The sequence below is a fragment of the Phoenix dactylifera genome, chromosome 8 (assembly GCF_051530095.1).
Source record: "Phoenix dactylifera cultivar Ajwa chromosome 8, Ajwa_hap1_PhDact_Kaust_v1.1, whole genome shotgun sequence".
NCBI lineage: Eukaryota > Viridiplantae > Streptophyta > Magnoliopsida > Arecales > Arecaceae > Phoenix > Phoenix dactylifera.
In genome coordinates this window covers 913161-932775 of record NC_143197.1, presented here as the reverse complement: position 1 = coordinate 932775, position 19615 = coordinate 913161, and the positions used below count along the sequence as shown (strand labels likewise).

The 19615-nt window shown below is 39.2% G+C and overlaps 2 protein-coding genes across 2 annotated transcripts; both read right to left on the bottom strand.

Annotated features, from left to right (window-relative positions):
* Positions 1–1040: 1040 nt before the first annotated feature.
* Positions 1041–3510, bottom strand: LOC103703515 (uncharacterized protein C24B11.05). Its single transcript, XM_008786390.6, has 9 exons — positions 3353–3510; positions 2791–2866; positions 2635–2700; positions 2460–2557; positions 2332–2369; positions 2148–2235; positions 1774–2055; positions 1584–1649; positions 1041–1422 (listed from the first exon to the last, which is right to left on the bottom strand). The coding sequence occupies exons 2-9, from the start codon at positions 2849–2851 to the stop codon at positions 1267–1269; spliced, it is 855 nt and encodes a 284-aa protein (XP_008784612.1). The 5' UTR covers positions 2852–2866; positions 3353–3510; the 3' UTR covers positions 1041–1266.
* A 4793-nt stretch (positions 3511–8303) lies between these two features.
* Positions 8304–19172, bottom strand: LOC103703516 (ATP-dependent zinc metalloprotease FTSH 8, mitochondrial-like). The gene is made up of 9 exons (XM_089924658.1): positions 19127–19172; positions 18560–18771; positions 18233–18464; positions 18060–18134; positions 13897–14030; positions 13152–13637; positions 12149–12916; positions 9949–10176; positions 8304–8958 (listed from the first exon to the last, which is right to left on the bottom strand). The coding sequence occupies exons 2-9, from the start codon at positions 18617–18619 to the stop codon at positions 8488–8490; spliced, it is 2454 nt and encodes an 817-aa protein (XP_089780784.1). The 5' UTR covers positions 18620–18771; positions 19127–19172; the 3' UTR covers positions 8304–8487.
* Between the last annotated feature and the right edge of the window lie 443 nt (positions 19173–19615).

The following is a 19615-nucleotide window of genomic DNA, read 5'->3' as shown; positions in this document are numbered from 1 at the left end:
TTTTTCCCCGTATATACTCTGCCGTACGGCTTGAGAGAGATAGAGAGAGATAAAAACTAGTGTCTTCGGCAACATCCAAGAATGAAACACCTCCTAAGATATTTGTAGACTTATAGCTTGATTGGGTTTGCTAAGTGAGTGCAGGGAGTAGATGGGGGTCATCAGCCATGTTAGAACTGCACGTTTTCAGCTGTCATTGATCCAGATGGCCCTCAATCCTTTGGGACCTGCACATCTATTGGATCACAGCTCATGAATCCCCACACATTGGCAGAGAAAACTTATAAAGGAAAAGGATATGCCATTGCAATTCATGGATTGGCTGTGGAGACAAGACGGTGAGAGTAGTTTAGGCCTTGAGGGGCCAAGTGTCCAAAGGAGTGGTGTCATGGTGACCACTAGACAGTTCAATTGTGTGAAGTTAAATTTGACTTGGCTCTAGCAGCAGAGTGCATGGATCACCTTATTCCTTAATCGCTAACCACCTGGTCAGCTTTGCCTAGTTCCATTTGCTTGAAGTATATGTAATCTACTGCATGACCAAATTGAAAGAACCATTCAAACTCCCTGGAATCTCCTTTTTATGATCCTTCTCTTTTCTCCCTCACTAAACCTGTAGAATATTTTGTGATTTAACTTAAGTAGATCTCTTTTTTTTTTTGAAGAAGAAAATGATGATTCCGTAGTCACAGTGCATAACAAATTACCGCAGCCATACATATGAATTGGATTCCAGAGACTAGCAATGAGTTCTCACAAACAGTTCGATGTTCTCCGCAATGGAGAACATGTAGTAGAGGAAATTCATTTTTGCAATTTAGGCTGCTACTTCACACACACACACACACACACACAAACAGAGAGAGAGAGAGAGAGAGAGAGAGAGAGAGAGCTGCAAGGTAGATGGAATGGAGGAGAAATGTATTCTAAAGACAAGAAGCCACCTTATCCCTTCTTCATATTTCTTCAGTCAGAATATGATCTAATTTGGCTTGAAGAAAGAGGACAATGTCAAAAATCCCCTGCACTACCTCGGCATATGATAGAGAAAATAAAAATATTTATTTCTGAATACTAGTTACATGCATATCAATTGACGAAATGGAGGGAAGCATGATGGTTTCCTGCCCATTCCATACAATTCTCCTCCTCCAACCATAATTACGTGGACAGACTAAGAAGAGCTGGGTTTCGAGGACAAGCCCCCTCTGATGTAATTGTACAACATCTTCTCATCTGAGAGCCATTACATGGAGGAATTGAGCATTAGGCAGTCACAGATGTCTCGATCGCAACCTTGCCCTTGTATCGGACATCCTCAGATTTTTCAGCCTCCTCCCAGAGCTCAGGCAGCGCTTCCTTGATGTTGTGGATGCTTTCTAGTGCATGGTCTGCACCTTTAACTCTATGTGAATTGCCGACCTGGAACAAACAGATTAAGGAAGCAACAGATCAGATAACCCACCTAAAAAAAACAATCCTATCCCAACTATTCCTAGGACAGAACACTTCAGCTACAAATTTTAACTGTGATCCAGAGACCAAAACTTGCATCAACCAGACATGGTAATGAATGGACTTACCAGCACCGTGTGGAGGCCAATGCTTTTGCCTGACTGGATATTGCGAACACTGTCATCAAAGAAAATCTGGAAAACAATTTGCACCAACACACTATTAGCACATCTCATCGAGATTGGGCGCTAAATGCCTGTAAGTTTCAGATCAGTTTAAGTTGATATGCAGCGATCAGACCGAAAAAAAGCATCTCACCGATCTCTGAGGGCTAATGTTTGCAATTCTGAGAGCATGCTCCATCGCATCCATGGATGGCTTGCATTGGATTGGTGTCTTTGGTAGTTCAGAACCAGCAGCGGGCTGAGAGAAATGCTCAAGGATGTTGAAGATGTTGGTTGCGGCTGTTGGGTCACAGGGTGAAGATGAATTACTTTGTGCATTCAGTGTCTCAAAGCATATAATTCCTTCAAAACAATCTTCCAACCCCAGCTTATTAAGTACTTTGGCAGCATGGATCTTATCAGCATTTGTGAAAATCTGTTTTATGAAAGCAAAGACGCATCAGGTTTCAATAAATCTTAGTAAAATCGGTTACCATTCTGTGCAACCAGTGTGTTTGAGAAACTCACCACTTTGCGTATTGGCAGGTTCAGTAGAAGATGTCTAAGAACAGGATCTGGCTTCAGCTTGTCATAAGGTAATCTTCCATGAACAAAACTGTTGAATAGCAAAATAGAGGGTTGATATCACATAGATTATCACAAATTATTGGCATAAAACATAGCAGCCGACAAGAAGAAAAAAAGGAATTACCTGTGGTAATCATCATAATTAAAATTGTAGCCAATGGCCTGGGTAACATATAGAAGAAAACAGCATAAGGAAACAAGCACCATAATAATTTTTAATATGGTGAACAGAGAAAATGTTGCTTAGCGTACCCTTAGACCGGCCATGGTTGTCCCATAGTACTTGTACAGTAAATTACACATGTCTGGGATCTTGCTCTCCTCAATCCCAAGCTTCTCTACCATATAATCTGAACATGATACCAATGCTTATGAGTCTAGATATCCAATATAAACATCAATAAAAAACAGAGAAGTGAATGCATACCTTCGATGTTTTTGCGGCACTGGGATGCTATGCCGGAGTTATAAGGGTACAGAGTATCGTCGAGGTCTATATGTTTTAATGAAATTAAGAACTAATCAGTACTTGCTGGCTCAACTAATACGTCTCAGAACAAAACTTCGAAGGCAGAATACATACCAAATAGAAGGCACTCGTATTTAGGCCTCTGAGCCTGGCGGTATCGGCCCTCGAATTCCATTTTGATCGGTAGGAACTTCAAAATAAGAACAAAAAAGTCTCAGTAATACCAAACGTGATCAGCAGAATGGAGATGGGAAGGATGACTATTTTTCTCAAAATATAACATCCACTCATCGAAGAGAAGGGACCATAGGTTTTCTTCCTCAAAATTATAGTAACATGTAGTTGCATTAGAACCTCTCACCTTTCGGTAAGAGGGAACGAAAAAAAAATCCAGGCCATCCGTGACAAAGAGGCATTTGACAACCTAAAGAAGGCTATCTCAAAGCCAAAAAAGATCTAATCTTTCTCGAAAGAAAACCGAAAATGATCTTTTAATTCTCCACCATCAGAGCCCTCAGAGATTGCTATCTCGACACATAGTGCATTTGATTAACTAGGGAAATAAAGCGAAACATCCACAGAAGTTGTAAACTTTCTTCACGAAACTAATCTCCGTCCAGATTTTTCTCGGAAAAAGAAGCAAGATCGCATCCGAGGCCAGGGATGAGAAACGTACCGGATCGAAACGGCGAAAAGACCCGAGACGCTATGCAGAAGGGGTCAATAGAAACAGCGAGGGATGAAAGGAGGGCAAAAGCTAGGGTGTTTCTTCGCAGAGAGGAATGAGGAAATCGAAGGCGAGGGAGGAGAAGGGAGGTCGGGGTCCCTGGTTTTAAATAGGCGAACCGTTGGCCCCTCTAATCGAGATTAGTATTTAAAAAATCCCGAATTAGGTCTTAAATACTCAGATTTAAGATTTTTTTAAACTAATTACCAACATAAAAAAGGAAACTGGCGACGAAGGTGCCACATATTCACGGCCTGCCCGCTGTCGCGACCTAATTGGTTGTCCAGTAGCTTCTAAATCCGAACGATACCCGATTGACAGTTCTAAAGACCCTTTTCTTGGACTTATTTACGTGACTGGCCTTTTCCGGCGAATTTAGAACTTTGAACGTGGACCGTCCAAACGAAGGAGGTCCACGAACCGCCGCTCGTTTGGAGATCCGACGGCGTACGGCGTCGGCCACGACCATTGAGAAGACGCATAGGAGGGCGTATTCTCCCCGGGTAGCTTCCTTATACGTCTCCCATTAGAGGTTAAAATAATAGCGGCGACAAGAGTAAGGACCAAGGTTTAAATTTCATAGTTTGTGGGTCGGTTGGAACGAGCTTGATGGTGGATGGGTTCGGTCATTACTTATGGAATATATGGTTTGGTCACGCTTGCCTATGGAAAGCACTATCTCCACCGTCCAAGTGATATACAACTCTATCTGCTGGTCTTCGGATGATGCAATACCACTTGTAGAATATTTGCATTTTTGATGGTGCAAATTATTCTTGCACTTTTTGTCAAGGCTAAAAATCTAAGATGGTGCGATCTAGTTGCCACTCAATTTGTTTAAATTGGCAGTTCTATGGCATGTTGTGGTGTAATCGATCGATCTTCTATAATATACTACTGACTTCGGTAAATTATATCAATTTTTTATGCACTATTGGTATAAAAATCTATTAATATTATTAGGTAACACCATCTAGCACCATTCTTTTTTTAAGCATTTTACAAATCTTTTTATTTGCTTGACGCTTATAAACAAGCCGAAAAGTCTAGAAGAGAATATAAGAATAACCACCATGCCTTATCTTGGATGTTTGGAACCATTGCTTGAAAGTTGCATGAGAAATGTAGGGAAAAGTTGAGGGTAGAAAATTTATTGGAAGTCTGACCAATTATGGATGGCTTCTGGAGACAGAATATGCATGAATAGTTTTTTATTCCGGTAGAATATTAGAAAGAATTTATTAGCAACAGTCGTAGGCTGTTATTATCTGCTATAAATAGAAAGAATTAGTATTTATCCATATTTGAGAAAATCCAAATCCAAATCCAAATGCAAATCTTAATCCTGTCACGCGGAGACCACGTGGTGTAGGGTGGGCCCTTTCTTTGCTTCACTGGCATGTGGGGACCACCCGGATCAGGACCCATTCATCATAGGGAGGGTGTCGATATTTGTGTTTTGATGACTGGGTGCAGTTTATATTTTCCAAGACTTAAAAACCCGCCTTGCACTCCACAGAGTCACGTCGGGCTCATGCGATGCCATAAATGATAGAGTTCCAGTTTGGGAAAACCTCATCTCTGGGAGAGACGCGTGTGTCGTCCACTGCGGAACACGTGTCGCTTCAAAGGACAACTGGGAAAAAGAAAGAAAAAGAGGGCCCCTCCTGAAAAGCTAAGGCGTCAAATTTAGTGGAAGCTCTCAGCCTCAGAAGGCCACTGGACTTATTTTTGGAGGAAATTATTGGAGCACACACGCGATAGAGTTTGGGCCATTTGGCATTCTAATTATTGGATACGCGTGGCAGTTGGATGAGCATCAAGTTCCCACTAGAACTTATAGGTTGGAAATCTCCTATTGGTGACGTGATAAAGCCACTGTTGCAATTAATGGCCATTAGCTTTCTATCCGTTTCGAAGACAAACATAGCTGTAGATTGGATTGTCTGGCTTAGCACTCCGAAAAATTTATCTGACTAGGCAGCTGGTATTCTGTCTCCAATCTCCACTACCGTAGGTTTATTCAAAAATGGTTGAATGGAAGTAGCAATCCGAAAAATTTTCAGATAGTTATTAAACGGCTTTCTGATTATGAAACCAAACACCATCATTTTTTTTTTTGAATTATTGATGATTATTATATTTATTATTTATATATATAGCAATTTATATAACCAAATGCAAATGATTAGCGTTATAGAAATTTAGGATATAACCTTTTATTTTATTGTTAAATATTTTATTTGCTTATCGTAAAAAAAGATTCTTCACTGGAAGTAAGTGCGTAAACGGAAGCGTCAAACTTGCGTTCACGTCTCCCTGCAATAATTGCAGCCATATATGTCATCATTTCTGTGCCAAGTAATGCTCCTCTGCCCCAGATAATTTGGGTGTCATGATCTCTCTCTCTCACACACATAAGGTGTACACCATCAGCCATGCATGTGATTTTGATATCAATACTTTTTTTTTGGGAAAGAGTCAAGTTATATGATCATGACCATCCAAATTTTGCAGTATGATGATGATGCAACGGGGCTTGTGTGCAGGATCTGTAAGCAACGCAGAGAACCATGATCACAGAACTCGACTCTGGAGTTGGGTTTTAGTGTTTCTTAATAGAGAGGAATAGCTCTCCAGATTTCACGCATGATGCTGCTTCATTCAGGGACATGGAGAGCCGAGTAGTACCGTTTGCCATCGAATTTGAAGTCCAAAGGGGCACAAAAAAAAATGCGGCATGAAAGCAATGAGCCCAAGTTGCTCTATTAAATTTTTTATTCCCAGTGACACCAATCATTCATGCGTATCCTTGTAGGTACGTTTCAAGAAATAAAAATAGATGTGGTCCAAGTTTAGCTAGAAGTACAGCATCTCGATTTTCCTAGATTTTGTATGATCTACAGCCCTAATGGATGATGCAGACTACTCAACAACCCTACATGTCCCTGCAACGTTCAACATGCTTGCAAACATTGAAAGGCAATATGAAGAAGATCTACATGTCGATGAATATAACTTATTGTTGAACTAATGATTAACAATTGAGAACATTTCAACTTTTTTATGAACATTAAAGTGCCTAAATTTTATTGAGTGTTAAACATTGGATTGGAAAGAACTAGTGTTTTCTCTGGTTTATAGGTCTGGGAGTAGGCTATAATCTCGCTTAGCTATACTTCTATCTAACATGTGATCCCAACTCTCATGTGAAACACAGATTCAATCAAAATAAGTAATTTTTTTTATAGATATTTTCAGAATAGCTGGCCATAAAGAAGGCTACCTAATTTGCTGCTCTATTGGTCTTTTTATATATATATGCTTGATCTAGAAGGCTTTCCTACTATCAACCATTGCTCAGATATCTTTGAGCAGCAGTGATAGCCGCCAACAAACTTTTTGATTGCTAGATGGAATATGCATTCTTTTATGTTCTCCTTTGTGTTTTAGGGTGGACTGTATTTTTTATAAAATTAGCACTGAGTTGAAGACAAAATTATCCCGTGAATGAAACGACATAACGAAAGGGAGCAATTGGTTGTTCATTTGGCCTTTTCTCAAGCCTACTGGAACACCAGCTACCATGGTTCATAGGTTACCATGATTATTAAGCAGAACAGGTGTCTGTTCGTACGTTCTGCACTCATGGACTTACAATCTTGTGCTTATTTCGTAGAACTTCAAGAATATTGCGGCCTTTGCAACGTTATAAGTTTAAAATAAACTTGTCCTTGTCTTAGAGCTTTCTTATGGAAATAAATTAGTATGCGGTCTTTCAAAACAAAATTTTTAAAAAGATAGGATGGAAGCAACATTTTTTTAAACGTGTCTCCCCCCACTAATAATGTGAAAGTGACCGCCCTGACGTCGCCCATGACAAACGACACAGCTTTTTATCTTCGTGATTATTTCTATTAAAAAAATATAACGTTAGTAACGTGACCCCATCAGTCGCCGGGAGTCGCGTGGCGGGCAAGGAACATAGTAAAACAATCCAACGTTACAACGGAGGAGGCAGCAAACCATGGAAGCAGCCAGAGAAGACCGTGGAGAGGACGCTCCTCGGATCTTCTTTTCTCATTCATTGGAACATGCGAACGAGCATCGAGCAATTGAAAGCAGTTTTAACTCTTTCTGCGCTCAAATTTTAACGGCCAGCTCTGACACAGTAATAGGTTCGGAGTCCCTTTGACTTTCCCTTAGAATCTACAACGCTACCGGCTCCACAGAAGGGTGGTCCATCCATGTTTTTCTCGTTGAAGGCTTGGATGCCATTGGCCGAGAGAATCATAGAGGCCAGCCGCCAGTTGGCATTGCTGGGACTTATCTGGCCTCGAGAAATCATTCGAAGAAAGTTAGACTTGCACCTAGATATTATGACGTTAAACAAGGGAGATCCAAGATCTGATTAGAGGGGATTTCAGAACTCAACGGAAGTGGCACAAATACAGAAAAATATAAGAGACCGAAGCAAGCAGGACGATGAACAAATGGACTTGCGCTAAAACAATTTAGAACAAAATTAAAAATGAACCACACAACTGAAAGGCCATGACCTTGAAAGATTCATGACAAGGATGCAATGATGTTGAGTAACATCAATTAGTTTTCTGGTCCCCCAATCAATCACACTCCAAGGGTGACTAATTTTCTGATCTCCCCCATTTGTTCTAATATCCCCAATCATTCACTCCAAAAGTGACAGAATGGATCAGCTCCCCATGCTAGAGGCTTTCTTTTTCCTTGTCCCACCATGCAAACCAGAATAATTGATTGGGGATATTCCAGTTTAAAGCAAACCTTACCATCATCCAACACAACGAAAGACTGAAATATGCAAAGGCTAAACACGCATACAATGCCTTATTTGCTGTTAAGGACCACAATAGTAGGGACATTTCCCAGCTCAATTTTGTCATATTTCTCAATATTAAAGAGAACCTAACAGAGAAAGGTATTACATTGCACCAACCAAGGTGTTTTTCTGATACAGATGCTGATTTGTATAATTTCTTAAATACAAGAGAAAACAAAAAAATGGAAATTAATATATTAAAAATACACCGCCACAAACACCCTGGCTACGTGGGCACAACTCCCCCACTGAGTGATGACGACCCACCATCTTCCTCCACAACCTTTGAAGGTTCCCTTTCATCTTCCTCTTGGAACCCTTGCTTAAACCTATCATAATTTGTTGGTTCACTTGATTTGAATGTGCGCTCCCCAAGGACTCCGACCAAGTCATCTTGGTGTAAGACCTCCTTCTCCAGTAGCAGCTCAGCGATCCGGGTGATATGATCCTTGTGTTCCTTTATCAGTTCCACTGTTCTCTGATAGGCCTTTGCAACCCATTCCCTTACCTCAGCGTCAATAATGGCTCCAGTCTTGCTGCTGTAAGGCTTGCTCATTTCAAAAGCATCATCTCTCTGGGGAAATGAAACAAGCCCAATCTTGTCACTGAAACCATAAACTGCAACTTGAGCGTAAGTCATCTTGGTCACCTTCTCCAAATCGTTTTGAGCTCCAGTAGAAATCTTCCCCAACAAAACCTAGAAACCCATTAAAAATGACCAAATTACTGTCATGGTCAAACCATCTCTTATTCATTGTGCAAAACGTTAAGCTAAATGTATTGAATGAACATAATATAACACTTTTTTGCATTCTCTGTGATTTTCATAAATAGAATTGGGATGGCATTTGTAAAGAAATCCAACATTCCGTCTTATCATCATCGAAATCCACCATTCAGTTTTATCATCATCAACTGGTAACACATGGTATGGCATAACCTTTTAACAAGTGTGCAACAATGTTGGTTACAATTGGAACTTCAAACCAAATGGCACGTCTACAAACAATCAGATGTTCTGTCAACCAAGCTAAAAGTTTATAGGTTACTACATTGTGAAATAGCATGGTTTGAAAGGTTCTGAAAAGGACATGGAAAAGCAGAAGCAGATACACCTAGGACATCATGACTTCAGCAAACAGCAGATTCCAGAACATGAGACAAGAACATTCGACTCAAACATTCTTTAACCTGGTTAAGCTGGAGCCTCCATTGACACGGAAGAAAAAACAAGAACATACCGGTAATATAGTTCAAATATCATTTGAAACAACATGCATATACAACGATATTCATTTCCCACCTAATATTTAATAAAGGTTTTCAACAAAAACTCCGATTGTTAAAACAATCTGATTAAAGAGCAAAAGAATATCTTAAAAGGAAAAAAAAAACCCTGCATGGTATGCCCATAGTTTTCAAAGATGCCACTTAACTGAGATGTACTGCTTAGGCAACATAGATGGATTATGTGACGAACTACCAAATACATCTTTCAACCATTATATATTTGATGGTATCAAGTACAATGTCACCCTATCAGGGAAAAGAGAAGATGTAAAATCCACTTTTGGAAATTTCATAGTAATACAATTAAGTTCCATTTTTCCTTTTCCTTTTTTTTTGTAACTTCTTGTGTGAAAACTAATTATTTAATAGATGAAAGCAAAGGGAAACAGTTTTTTACCTCTTCAGATGCACGCCCACCTAGTGTCATGCATGTCATGTCAAAAAGCTGCTCCTTGGTCATTAGGAGGTTTTCATTTGGCACATACTGAGCAAAGCCCAATGCTGCAGTTCCACGTGGAACTATGGTAACTTTAAGTAAAGGCTCTGCATGCTCCAAAAACCATCCAACAACAGCATGACCTGATTCATGGTAAGCAACAGTCCGACGTTCCAGCTTGCTGATCACCTAACAAGAAGATAATGACATCAGCTTGCCCAGTTACAATAACAAAGTCACCATAACAATCTTTGCAGAGTTACGAAGAAAATTTCATGCATAACAAAGATGTAACTTCAGCCTGGAACTTTGATTACAAAAATGTAAATATTTGTAGCTAAAACTGAGCAGAACAAGTTTATAATTGGCTATCAGTGGTAGCAGCTAACTTGCTTTTCCCAACAATTGTACTGCAAAAGTTTCAGGAAATCTGTAGATGCTTTTGAGTCGGTTTATATAATATATATATGTGTGTGTGTCACATGCCTTGCAAAGTGCAAGACATTCTAAGTAGCAGCTCTATCTATTCATAAGGATGTCCAAAAGATAGCCAGAAAATGTTTAGGATTGTTAAATACTAAAGACTGGTATTATTCATGATGCATTGAGCATAAAACCTTGGTAACATTGGACTTTTACTACAAACAACCAGGAAAATGCTACAAATAATTTTAAACAGCAGGATTGCCTGATATCTGAATATGTATCTTTCTTGAATTTAGACCACAAATTGACAAGACAGGAGAGCTAGCTTACCTGAAATAAAAGTGAAAGCAGTTCCCTAAAATAGTTATGTACATACTGTACAAACACCAGTAAGACCAAGAAAGCCAATATGCTTGTCACCTCAGCTAAGCATATAAAAGAAAGTTTGCCAGATTGTTGACTCACCTAAGCATATGGAAGAAAGGAACACCTTATCTTGACCACCGTCCCACTTTCCATGAGGGCCTTCCACTGTGAGCCCAAAGAAACAACATTGCCCAGATACACTTCAATTAGGGTTGTGTTAGGTTGTTGTGAGTGGCAGTACCAAAATGGCATTCTGAAAGCTGCCACATCCATGTGTTTTGAGTCCTCAAAAATGAATACCAAACTGCTAATTTTAAGCATTGACTTTCAGAAAAGGTTTGGGAATGTGGATGCCTTCACTTTCACGCAGTTAGTTCCAAGCAAATACAGAGAGGTGCATTAATCTATGGCTTATTTTTCTCGAGAACACAATGAGGGCTTTTGCCTCCATAAAAGGTATCTCTCTAAATAACATAAAAATCACTGGACAACCAAAGTAGGAAGGGCTAATTTTTATTTTTAAAATTAATTTCAAATACTGATATCTAGAACACGACATACAGATGGTGGCAAGTGCCAACTTGATTTCAATGTCAAAATAGCAAGTCTACGTGCTCCAGTCAGACTCCAGTTAATCACTTCCCAAGCTGAAAAGTTTAATGAATGAGACCTTTTCCTCGCAAAAAAAATTCCTATTCCTCTCTTTCTAATGATCTACATTGAATTTGCAAATCCAAACAAAAAGATAATCTTGAAGTTTCATCATCCTCCAAAATATCAACAATATCATTTGAAGAATGTCTAATGAACATCCAGCCAGACTAGGAAGCATGGCCACCAATGCATGTAATAATGGAGGAGATAATTTGTTGAACATCAATTGTTAATCAATAAGACAGTAGCCGAGCATCTTGAAGAGCTTAAACTATATTAGTAGTTTGATAGCCAGCCATTTAGAAAGATGAGGGTCGAATGCGAGAAGAGTTGGATGGAAAAGCAGAAAGATCTAGCAAGGTGAAAATGTTTATGAATGTCTAATGACAAAATTTCATTGATTAACTTGAAATAGCAGCCAGAAAAACAGAATGAGCACAATGTCACTCAGAGGAAATTACCGCACATAGATCAATGAACATGAAAAAGTTCTACAACAGAAGAGAAAAATGTCCACTAGAGCACCTTAATAGCTTAAATGATAACACTAAAAAGGAAAAGGTTCATGGTCACAACAGCAGCACAAATGAAGAGGGAATGCAAGAGAGTAAAGATAACAATATTAAAAAGAGGTTAAGAAAAAAATAGTATGAATAACAACTCAACAACTGCACATATATAATAGGGAATGAAATGAACATTGCAGTAAAGTTACCTTGTTTTTTTTCTCCAAACCACCAATGATACGATCAATAGCAGCTTCAAAATGCTGCATTGTAACTTGTGTTTCCTCACTTCTCGCAGCTATCAGAGCAGCCTCGTTACAAACATTGGCAATGTCAGCCCCAGCAAAACCAGGCGTAAAGGCAGCTAGCCTTTGAGAGTAATATGACGGATCTTTGTCGAGCTTGATCTTCTTAAGATATATACGGAATATCTGATCACGTCCTTTTATGTCAGGTTTGTCAATCGTAATTTCACGATCAAACCGACCTGGCCTTAACAAGGCCTTATCCAAGATATCAGGCCGATTGGTCCCAGCAAGCACAACAACCCCAGCGGTTGTCCCAAATCCGTCCATCTCCACGAGTAACTGATTTAGAGTACTTTCACGCTCATCATTGGCACCCGAGAAGCCCCCACGGCCTCTTGCTCGACCAATTGCATCAATCTCATCAATAAAAATTATGCTAGGTGCACACTGTCGGGCTTCTGCAAACAGGTTCCTCACCCTGGAAGGTCCAACACCGACAAACATTTCCATAAACTCTGAACCAGAAATAGACAAAAAAGGTACACCAGACTCTCCAGCAGTTGCTTTTGCAAGAAGTGTTTTCCCTGTGCCAGGAGGGCCTACAAGAAGAGCACCTTTGGGAATTTTCGCTCCCAGTTCCTCATACTTCTTGGGATTTTGTAAGAAGTGCACAAATTCCATAATTTCTTGTTTGGCCTCATCACAGCCAGCTACATCCTTAAAGAATACCTGTACCAAGCATACAGGTAAAAAATTATTATTATCTATTTAACTAAAACCATATAGTGAAAGTCATTCTATAAAGCATCCAAAAGATGGAACTGCTTGGAGACAGATATGCTCTCCAATGCAGTTCTCTGTAGTATTCATGGTTCAATGTTGTTATTCATTAATCAAGCCACAATAGTTAAAGGGAAACACTATAGGTGGAAAAAAAGGGCTAGTGCGCAGGCAAGATGCTGACCTTATTTTTTGAATTTTTATCCATCTTGGTCACTTGGGCTTTTCCAATGTTAAATATCCCACGACTACCCCTTCCTGCACCACCACCGATGCCAAATCCACCCTGTATTCTTCGCCCCATAAAGTAAATAAGCCCCACAAGAAATGCTGTTGGGGCAAATCTGAGCAATTCTTGGTACCAAATTACTTCAGAAATATATCTAACAGGGACATAATCATGAGGATCTATCCCCAGGGCTTCCTGAGCTTCCTCCAATTTTTCTTCAAATGATTCCACACTTCCAATATTGAAGTAATACTTATAGTGGCTACCAGCATTGCTAGGAGGAATATTTGTTGTGGTTCCCTGGATCTCATTGTCCCCAGTTTGATAGCTTATCTTTGGTGAATTCCTGACATACACTTTTGCAACTGATTTATTGGACACAACAATGTGATCCACTAAACCAGGTTCCAAGAGCTTATTCTTGAACTCCTGGAAACTAATCTGTAAAGAATGACATTGATATCATCTGATGTTAGAAAACATGACTAGCAAGAAATTACATTGATATGTAATGCACAATCTACGATCACTGCACAATTTCAGTCTTCTGAAGACATCAGCAAAGCTATATTTGTCTAGAAGCAACAAGCTACTGGTGGCATGTGATTCAATAAAAATATCAAGGAATCCTATGATTTAGAAGTGACAACAAACAGACATGATGTAAATGCAGTTAATTGGTTATACATGCATCACTAACCTCTTTTTGGTCAAAAGAGCCAAAGGAAAAGGACGAAAGCAATAGTCCCATAAACAATATAGGAACGAGGTAACTCTGCAACTGCTTGATAAAATTCTCCTGAAAATTCCCCTGATCTTCTGTATTTGAATTCTCTAAAGAAATGCAAAAAAAAAAAGGAAAAGAAAAATTAGCAGCAAATAATTTTCACTCGGAACATCAAGCAAAAACACAATATATAAATGCTGCAAAAAGTATAAAATATCACATAAATGTAACCTCATTGATATACCCTGTAACTGACATTCCTTTCACATCATACAAGTATTTTGACACATGTTACTAGATGATGGAAACAATAGCTCAGCATAAGTATTACAGGCATTTAAATAAGGTGGAGGATTGCCTGATGAATGGATGACAACTATGTTAATACTTCTGTTTTCTGATCATAGTGGAATCAAAAGTTACTACTTCTGAGAAATTTCACCAACAAACTAAAATCCCTCTCTCTCTAACACACACACTTGCACGCACACATGCACATGCAGACAAGTCCCACTTTTAGAAGAATTACATGTTTTTTACTTGTAAATAACATAAATCACCCTAATGAGGATTCTGAGGATGAAGTTCCATCCACATATAAATAATAGAAATCATCTTATGAGGACACCTGTTCATCTTAAAAAGAACAGAATATTTGAAATCAAGTCAAAGGAGAAAATTGTCTAATCAAATAGATGCTATTCGTTGTCCTATAATATCCCCATTCATCTTGACATTGGAATGTATGAATTGCTTGTTTTGATACTTGGAAAGACATCAGCTTGATAAAATTGAAGCTCCATAAGTTCCAGTATGTTTGAATTTATTCTCAACATATATATGTTTAAAAGTTCTAAGGTCGAAAAGGTGGGTGATCGAAAGAATGCAAAATATGTTTGGTCAGTAAGAGGTCAAGAAAGATCCACATTTTACTCAAGTAATTAGCCAGGTTCTAGCCCAAACTTGATCATATGAAAATGAACTAGAAAATGGACATGGATCTAGTTTCAGGTTCCAGCCAATATAGGCTTTGTTGGTCTGATCTAACCCATTTGGTTATATTCTTTTGAACTAGTTGCATATCTCTACACAATGCAAGACTGACTCATAGTAGGAAGAGTTTTGGCCTTCCATCCACTAACTGATTCAGAGCTCCAATTCCAATTTTAGATCAAGTCCTTCTTGGGCAGGTACTGTAACAACATAGAACCTCACTCAAAATAGCTAGTTGAAAGGTACTATTTGGGTTCCTTGGCTCTGTATAAGTATCCAAGATCTACCAGTACATAACCGATGTGGGACTAAATACATGTCTGCGTGAGTCCTCACATACTCTTCCTATTTAAGCCCTAACATCTTCGCCACGTTAAAGATCCAAATTCAACTAAATCCAATCATACAAATCCAATTACATATACAATTATCGCCCGTTGTCAGTCCCAAAAAGGCCAATGTTGCGGTATTCCTTAGTCCACATAGACCATGGGTTGCGTCTGCTCTAATACCATTTGTCACAATCCAAGATCTTACCCAAAAGACTTGCCAAAAGATATTATTTGGATTTCTTGTTCCTATATAAGTACCCAAGATCTATCCAGTGCATAGCCGATATGGGACTGAATACACACCCACATAAGCTCTCACATATTATCTAGGTTGTTATAGATGATGCAAGAACATGTCCGGACATCGGTTTAGTCCCATAATGGTTATGCACTAGATAGATCTTGGATACTTATATAGAACCAAGAAACCCAAATAATATCTTCTAGCTAAACCTTTACAGATGAGACCCGAGGTTGTTATAAATGGTATCAGAGTAGACCCGGCTTATGCCCGATATGGACTAGGGGATGCTGCAACACGAACCCTTTTGGGACTAACCACAGGTAGATCATGGTATTTGTGATTGGATTTAATTGGATTTGGACCTTTAGCCTAGTGAAGATGCCATGACATAAACATGAGTATGTAAGAGCCCCTACAATTGTGTTTCGTCCCACATCGGCTATGCATTAGGTAGATCTTGAGTACTTACATAAGGCCAAGAAACCCAAATAAAGCCTTTCGGCTAGATTTTTTGTGCGGGGTCCTAGATTGTGACAAATACCATTTTAGGTTTAGTTAGATTCTTTCAATTGGTAGCTAATATATGTAAAAACATAGTAGATTCATCAACATCTATTTATCCTAAATATATCTCAAACATAAAAATGATTTTTTACTTTCATGCAACACATAATGAAGGCTAAAAGGCACCAAGAACCAATGCTTTACATTTTGGCTAAATCAGCATCATGGCAATCCCATCCTATTCTTGTGAGAAAATGGAACCAAGATAGAAGAGGGACTCCAAAGTCCATCCACGTGGGAAAGAAGAAAAAAGAGGAATGAAAGAAGAAGAAAAACAAAAACAAGAAAGGAAGGGAGAAGAAAATGAAAGAAAGAAAGGAAGGGGGAAGAAAACGAAAGAAAGAAAGGAAGGGGGAAGAAAACGAAAGAAAGGAAGGAAAGAAGGAAGAAGGCAAAGAACGAAGAAGAAAAAGAAAGAAAGGAAGTAAGAATAAAAAGGAAGGAAGGAAAGAAAAATGAAAGGAAAGAAAGAAGCAAAACAAACAATATAAAGAAAGAATAACAAAAAGAAGCAGAGAGAGGGACAGAGGGCTCCTACTGGGAAGCTCGACCAAAATGGGGCGGGGCAGTGGGGTGTCCCATCCTATGGAAAAGACGACAAGATTTGAAACCTTGCCAAGACCCCACAAAGGCACTCTACTTTAACTATCCAAGTTTGAGCCTGGAGCTGATCAATTTTGGTTGGTTTCATCTCGAATTCAGGCAGAGCAATCCCTCTAACAACCAAGCCACAAAGCAAGATACTTTGATACCATGATGCAGTATTTCTTTTCCAAGTTTTAAATACCAATGATATGTCTTCTAAAAGATGCAGGCTAACTTTGCAAAATACCATATTCTTAGTAGAACATGACTAAGATATATATCCTTATATTCTCTAACATTAATGACTATAGTAAAATATGGAAAAACTATACATAATGATCCAGTTTGCCTCCCGACTAGTCATTGCCTTGTGACTTGTTAGGTCAAGGCTGTCAGGTGCACCCCTTTGCTCAACTTTGACAAAAGACGTTCATGAGACTAACTAAAATTATTGTTTTCAAGCAAGCCAATGTGAATCTACATCAATTTATATATCATTGGTCATAATCAAGTTTTCCATAGATTGAAGAAATTTGAGATGGTAAAGCTCTTCATATATTTTGGGCATGATCATGATCATTAAATTTCATATATTGTCAATTATCTAGGATCAGATAAATGTGCATAGGACCTTTAATATTTGGATCTTCAAAATGATTGGAGATCTCTTCTACCATTTCATTATTTACTAGATCATCAATCTTGTTGTCTACCTGACTTGATATCCTGTTTGTATCTCGGAATGATACTTTTATTGTCCTATGTCCTATGACCTCATTAACTTTATATAAACAAGCTTCAATGAAGTCATGATTTGATGGGAAACTTAAAGAAGCTGAAATAACAAACCATTGTTCTACATGTAAATCAAATGGCATCATAATAATCAAAATATTTGCCTCTATAATATAATTTCAAAAGAGTTTACAGAATGTGAGCTGATGGACCTGAGAGAAAAGAAGGAAAGACCTGGGAAAAAAAAATAGAAAGAACCTTGAAAATTTTCAGGAAGAAACACTTAAGAATTCATTATACAAGTAAGATGACCATAACACATCCAAAAACCCATAAGCTCATATATAAAGACAGCTGGGGCCTAAATACAAGACAAACAGCATTATAACTTCCCAAAGCACATGAGGAATAAGTTTGTAAGTGGAGCAACCAACATATCTTTGACATTGGCAAAAATATCTAAAAACAAGCAAGATACCAAGAGAAACTATCCACAGATCGACTCATCTGACTCTAATTGATGTAAATACCATTTAGAACCACCCAACACTCAGAAGATAATTATTTTTACGGTTCCACTATTTGCATGGTCAAATACCATATTTTATTATTAAATTTGAACGGTTTTGAAATATATTGTGGATTAATACTCTTTCTTTTCTTCTTTTAGTAATAGCGCATACCTTTCGAGTCCGATTTGTTGGTCTCATTTCCTTTCGGAATTTCCTTCCTATCCTTCGGCTGGTAGTTCTCATAATCTAGCAATTAAAGAAGCAGAACATTCGAAGTGAACAAATCTACCAGAGGGGCAAAAGACAAATCATTGCAATAACTGAAACTTCAAATCCCTGCTTACTCTTCTTGTTCGGTGATTCACTGGAAAAGAACCGTCTAAAACTCGGATTTCCGAGGAGGAATCTCCAATCCGACTGGTAATTCTTGGCCCCAATAGCCTTATTCGCTCCAACGGAAGTCAAATAACTCCTCATAAACCCTAAACCTCCATTGTCACCACGAAAACCGGGTGATTGCAGAAGGGCTTCCTTCGAACAGCCAGACCTCACAACATAACCACCCAAAAAAGCACCCTAAAGATAGAGTCAAACACATAAGAACAACGCAAAACGAAAGAAGATCGAGAAAAAAAAAAGATCGAAGAGAGGTATGCGGGGAAAAAACTCACGGATTCGAATCGGGGACGCGAGGACCGCGAGAGGGATCGCCCGAGCCTGGAAAATATCATTCTTTTCCGCGAGCTAACGCATGAACCGGGGAGGGAGGGCGGCAAAAGAATGAGGTTGTGAGGATCGAAGGGAGAGGGGGATGGATTTCGGGAGTTTCGCCCAAGAAGACGGTCCGGTTAGGCCTCTGAGCGAAGATATTAAAGAGCCCTGACTCCGGAGGCGTGGCGGGTGTGACCATCCCTTGCTCCGTGACATTTGGGTTATGGCGAGGGATGGATAGACCTTTCGGGCCAAGCATATTTACCGTGAAGATAATAGTGCTGCGGATTGGATAGCTGCGTATGTAGCTTCTCACTCCGGAGGCACCTTATGGAGTAGCGATGGGGAGTTGCCCTTGGCACTCCGAGATATTTTATTTTCTGACTTTATTGGATGTATCCGGTCCCGTCTCCACCCGCATTAGCGAAAAAAAAAAAAAAAAAAAAAAAAAAGAAAAAAAGAAAAAGAAGAAGAAGAAGAAGAAGAAGAAGAAGAAGAAGAAGAAGAAGAAGAGTGGAGCCCTGTACCGAGGGGGCGCCCCGACGGCCCCAATTCACGGCAGGGTTCCTTGTTGGGAAAAATAGTGACGGTGATCGTGACCAGGTTTTATGTCCTGCCCACGGATGTATTACGTGCTGAAGCTAATGCGGGTGCGAATTGGATGACTGTCTTTTTGGTCAGCCACTTGGTAGTATCTTAAGGACCAGAGATGGAGAGCTGCTTCGAAATATTCTATTTTTTTGACTTTCTGCCTCTGCTACCTGTTAAGTACGAGTTACCTGCCCTAGCAAATAAAATAAAATAAAAATGGCGCATTGGTGGCCGGGAGATGGTCCGACGACCAGAAGGACCCGGGAAGAAAGGCTTTAGACCTTCTAAAACTTAGACCAGGGCTTTGTTTGGGGACCAATGATTCCATGGGCTCAGCGGTTTAGTCCGGGATGTAAAACTTTGTCATCTCTTCGGCTTACCATGTTTTATGCTCACAGGATAACTCTCCCATTTCTGACGTATCT

What these genes read in the sequence shown, in the direction of transcription:
- LOC103703516 (XM_089924658.1), bottom strand. Translation starts at nt 18,619, where the DNA reads ATGATATTTTCCAGGCTCGGGCGATCCCTCTCGCGGTCCTCGCGTCCC. An exon ending in CAACAAATCGGACTCGAAAG is followed by an intron (nt 14,031 to 18,059) that starts GTATGCGCTATT and finishes GCATTTCTTTAG; the next exon opens with AGAATTCAAATACAGAAGAT. An exon ending in GCTCTTTTGACCAAAAAGAG is followed by an intron (nt 13,638 to 13,896) that starts GTTAGTGATGCA and finishes CATTCTTTACAG; the next exon opens with ATTAGTTTCCAGGAGTTCAA.
- LOC103703515 (XM_008786390.6), bottom strand. Translation starts at nt 2,851, where the DNA reads ATGGAATTCGAGGGCCGATACCGCCAGGCTCAGAGGCCTAAATACGAG. An exon ending in AATTATGATGATTACCACAG is followed by an intron (nt 2,236 to 2,331) that starts GTAATTCCTTTT and finishes GCTATTCAACAG; the next exon opens with TTTTGTTCATGGAAGATTAC. An exon ending in ACCTGCCAATACGCAAAGTG is followed by an intron (nt 2,056 to 2,147) that starts GTGAGTTTCTCA and finishes TTCATAAAACAG; the next exon opens with ATTTTCACAAATGCTGATAA.